General features: G+C 42.0%; 1 protein-coding gene across 1 annotated transcript; it reads left to right on the top strand.

The window, feature by feature from the left end:
- Nucleotides 1-3,293: 3,293 nt before the first annotated feature.
- LOC101595360 (activity-dependent neuroprotector homeobox protein 2-like) lies at nt 3,294-4,664 on the top strand. Its single transcript, XM_045137978.1, has one exon. It carries the CDS (start codon nt 3,294-3,296, stop codon nt 4,662-4,664), a length of 1,371 nt encoding a protein of 456 aa, XP_044993913.1.
- The last annotated feature ends 320 nt before the right edge of the window (nt 4,665-4,984 follow it).

Consider the following 4,984-nt stretch of genomic DNA (forward strand, 5'->3'; position numbering starts at 1 on the left):
TGGCAACAATTACCAGGGAGACCCAAGACACCTGCCCCTCCACAAGAAAAAATAGCCAACTGCCTAGCATGAGATGAGTCATCTCTATCACACCTGCCGTGGCCCAGAAAACATTCGAGGAAATGGTGGCTTAAATATGAGTGTTGCTATCATTACTAGCCTAAGAACTTCCTCCAGGAAGTTGGCAGTACACACTGAAGAGACTCGACACTCAACAAAGCAGAAAATCATAGACTGTCGAGAGCGCTTGGGAGACAGAGGTAGGAAGATCACAATAAGTGTGAGGTCACCCTGAGAGTACATAGTAAATTCCAGGTCAGCTTGGACCAGAGCGAAACCCTACCTCATAAAAACTAAAAAGCAGGGCCAGGTATGGTGGCACACGCTTTTAATCCCAGTACTCAGGAGGCAGAGGTAGGATCTGCATGGGAATTCCAGGTCAGCCTGAGCTAGAATGAGACCCTACCTCAATAAATAAATAAATAAATAAATAAATAAATAAATAAATAAATAAATAAATAAAGGATCCAAGCACAATTCCAAGCAAATTACTTAGACCCTGAAACTTACTTTTATTCATAATTAAAACAGGAATACTTCTATTACTCTTTGCAAACTTAAGATCCACCCATTCGACTTCCCCTCTTATACCTCATGGATGTCTATAGGAAGGTCTTGGACCTTCATCAGCATGCCTGAGTGCCCCCCACCAAGAGATACTTAAGATCAGATACTCAATTACCAAAAGAGAAGTTGAATGCACAAGAAAAATAAACATGGCCTTCAGAGCTAAGAGCTAAATCAAGGTCAAAGCTAGTAGAAGTCACAGAAAGAGGAACAAAGTATTGGAATATGGATACATACACAGATTATAAAAGGTGACCTCCCTACCATTTTTGTGAAAAAATATTTGCTGAGTCCTTTTTATGTGACCAAAAATATACTTGGTTCTAAGGCTGAAATTAATAAAGTTATTATAATTACTTAATTTACTTCTGCTTATTTTTAAAATATTTTACTTATTCATTTGAGAGAGCAGGGCCTCCAGCCACTGCAAATGAACTACAGATACATGTGCCATCCTGTACATCTGACTCCATGTGAGCACTGAGAAATCTAACCCTGGTCCCTCAGCTTTGCTGGCTAGTGCCTTATCCATGAAGCCATCTCTCCAGCCCCTACTTCTATTTCTTTATCATGGTTATTGGAACTACAAAGCATATTTCTACTGACACAAGGGAGTCACAACTATGATTTATCCTACTGTGATTTCTACTAGGGCACCAATATAATCTACATCAAATGGCAAATAAGAAACAGATCACTATCTGCAAAATTTGGTCCTACAAGAATTATAGAATGTTTTCCTAAGAAACTGCACGTGCTTTGGAAATATTTATAAAAGTAAACAGTGAAGAAGAATGTAAATGGAAAAGAATTTGAGAAGAAATAATCTGTGATGAGAGTCATGCTTTGTTTTTTGTTTTTTTTTTTTTTTTTTTTTTTTCCATTTACGCAGGGCAGAGGACTTCCTGGAGCAGAATTGCCTCATTTCTCTCTGACATAATGACTAAACTTTCAGGTTATCATGTGAGAAATTAGGTATTTCTTTTTTCACTTGATGGCACAGAACACTGAATCCTGAGCTACTCAAAGCAACCTGTAGACAGATCCTAATCAAGGTATCCTAATTTAAGATTGAACTATATCCGAAAATTTAGTTGAGATAAGGTGCATTAGTTACTTTTCTTGCTTTGACAAAATGCCTGATAAAAGCAACTTTAAGAGTTAATTTCCAAGTAAAAATATAGCAGAAATTTGATTCTGGAAACTGCAGGGTAGTCACTTGTGGTTGTGCAATATGAAGAAAAATCTGGTATTGTCAGTCAATCTAAAGGGAGTCACCATGAATAGGAATCTCAAAAGAGCTCAGCAAAGTATAAATGCCACCTAATTAGTGTGAATAGTCACATGGGGTATGAACTTAACACAAATCCATTTAAGTCCTTTATTTCCCCTATTCCCTGACCTTTCATGCCTCAAAAGCATTAGAAATGAACTCAAAAGCTAAAATGTGAAGAATAACTAGGAGAAAGAAAACATGAAAGACAGAAACCAACCATGTCAATGCCTCCCATCCCATGTGTACCAGCTAGAAAAAAGCCCAAATAGGAAATATGGGAAACATCTGACATTGGATCAGACTCAGATGGTATTAAGATATTATGCTTGGCAACTTTGATTTATTCATTGAAACTGTTTCTTAAAAGAGAAGGTGGGTTATGCTTACCTAAGTGTGATAAGAAACATTATGGAACCTGCCCAAGTTGTGACTCAGTGACAAGAGAGGAATTACTTTCACTGAATGTCTGAAATAGGGCTGAGAGAGACCATATGAAGCTGTATTTATATTACATGTCATGAGTCATGTTTTTCCACAAAGGTCTGAATCTCACAACTGTTTCTATTTGTATTTTTCTTCTCCTCCCCCTCCTCTTCCTTCTTTCCCTCCTCTTCCTCATTCTCTTCCTCCTGGAATTTTGAATTCATCATTAAAAGGGTGGAAGCTTATATTATAACATGACAGATTGCTGAACAACATTCTCAACACAATTATGTTTGCATCTTCTGTCAGTCCATGTATTGCAGAAGACAAGGCAGAATGCCTACACTGAGCGCTTACCCCAAACAGTGCCTTGAATACAGGTCATGTTTAATGAGTATAAGCTATTACTATCTATGTGCATTACATATATGTGTACATAGATTAGATATGGCTATACATAGATATAAATACATCACACACTTGGGGATTACTGAAGGTCCAGTCACTCAGGACCATTTCCATTTTTTTATTTATATGCTATTCTTCCTACTACTTCACAAATAAATGTATTATACATTCTCTTTCACCTCCTATCTTTTATTTGCAGATTCCAAGCCACTTTCCAATCCTTGGAAATAATAACTTACACTTGTGCATTCCAAACGAAGAAAGTTCAATATTTACAAAGTTCTAATGACATACAAGGAGCAATTCATAGGCACAGGCCCTAAAAAAGGATTCTTCCCGGCCTCCAGAGCGTCCGGGCTGACGGCAGCAGAAGAGGGTCAATAGGAAACGATGACGCCGCTCACTGCACTCTCTGAACTCATTGGCTGCTTATGATGCCATGCAAATGAGGTGACATCACTTCCTGAGGTAGCTGAGCGCCATCTTCTCTTCGTGGCACTAGAGAGGTAGAAGCAGCACTGGGCAGGCACAGGCGAGAGCGTCCTTGCCTGGAAGAAAAATGTTTCAGAATCCTGTGGAAAATCTTGACAGGATTAGAAAGGTACGGAAAAGAGTAAAAGGAATTCTTGTAAACATTGGACTTGACAGCTGCAAGGAGTTGCTGAAGGCCCTTAAAGGGTTTGACCCAGGAGAGAAGTACTTTTATAACACATCATGGGGAGATGTTGCTCCCTGGGAACCTGCTAGAAACAAAGTGAGGTGCCAAACGGAGCAGTACTGTTGTAGCCTTTGCAAGTACTCCACCAAGATGCTGACCTCCCTCAAAAATCATCGGCGTCGTTACCACAAAGATGAGGCGGACCGGGCGCTGCTGATCCCCTGCCCCAACTGCCAGTTGGCCTCACATCCTAGGGTAGTGGATGCCCACGTCAGCATGTTCCACTCGCGCGCTCAGAAAGCCCAGAGCTCCATGGCGAACATTCTGGGTAAAGAGGTGAGGTCATCCAGGAGACACTTGATAAGCTTCACATGTTTAAAATGTAGCTTCTCGAACACTTTGTACTACAATATGAAAAAGCATATGCTGGTGGCCCATTTTCAAAATTTAGTTAACTCCTACTTTGGCCTGCACACTGAGGAAACAGGGGCGAAACCAACAGCAAACAATACTCTATGTGTGAAGACTCCACCTGACAGATACTACTGTAAAAAATGCAATTCCGATGCCATGAGCCACGATGCTCTGATGCACCATGTATTAACAGCATCTGTACACAAGGACTTGGAGGACATGCTGAGGTCTATGGTTACACAACACATCGAGAGGACTGTGCTTCTCAAGCAGGGACGTGTGGCTCAAACACCAACCTCACATTTGACCATGCAGCCAAACAACAGTGCTCCAGGAACCACAGCCTTATCATCTTGCTTCCACCTCGCCTTGACACACAACCATCAAAATACAATAATAATGCAGCCAACGGCTATGGCCCCAGACACTTCCAGAAACCTCATTCATTCCCAGCCTGCCACTGCTGCCCAGTCCCACGTGACTCTTGTCTCCAGTCCGCTCTCCCTGTGTCAGAGCAACCTCACCTCGCAACCGTCAGCTCCCCTGCCTGTTTTTTTCTCTCACGGAGTTGCACTTAATGAGCCTGTAAACACTCCCATGCTGACCCTGAGCTATCCTCTGGACTCTGTGAATAACCCTGAAACAGCTAGCATCCTCATGAATCAAACCAGCCACTTACCCTGGGTTTTCACCTCTCACCCATCTCACCGAGCCCACAAGGAGGCCTGTGGGATCTTGCATCCTGCTTGCGGGCCTCTTCTTCAACCTCCAGGTTATGCAGGCTGCCTCACCAGAGATCCTTCCTGTGGGCCTGTTGGTAGCATTGTGGGTATTTGTGAGCCATATGAATCCTATTAGAGTGATCCCTGAATAGACATTGATATCAATAGTCCTTCCCAGTAACCAGGTGATTCATTTAGGTATCTTCCCTGTCACCCAGACAGTGTCTCTGTGAGTTACTTACCTGAATCAGACAGTGCCCTTAAGAGTTGGCCAGATAGTGCCATCCGGGTTGCTGTTCCCAAACTACAGTCTGTGAACCACAGTGTGAGTTCTGGCATTCCTCAACTTGGTCACCCTGTTACCTCAGGAGTCCTTCTGCCATGCTCAGTTATTCTGTCCACATCAGCATCCTACCTAGAGACAACCAGTGAGACTGAACTTTACACAATACCACC

This window comes from Jaculus jaculus, chromosome 19 (genome assembly GCF_020740685.1).
Source record: "Jaculus jaculus isolate mJacJac1 chromosome 19, mJacJac1.mat.Y.cur, whole genome shotgun sequence".
NCBI lineage: Eukaryota > Metazoa > Chordata > Mammalia > Rodentia > Dipodidae > Jaculus > Jaculus jaculus.

What these genes read in the sequence shown, in the direction of transcription:
- LOC101595360 (XM_045137978.1), top strand. Translation starts at nt 3,294, where the DNA reads ATGTTTCAGAATCCTGTGGAAAATCTTGACAGGATTAGAAAGGTACGG.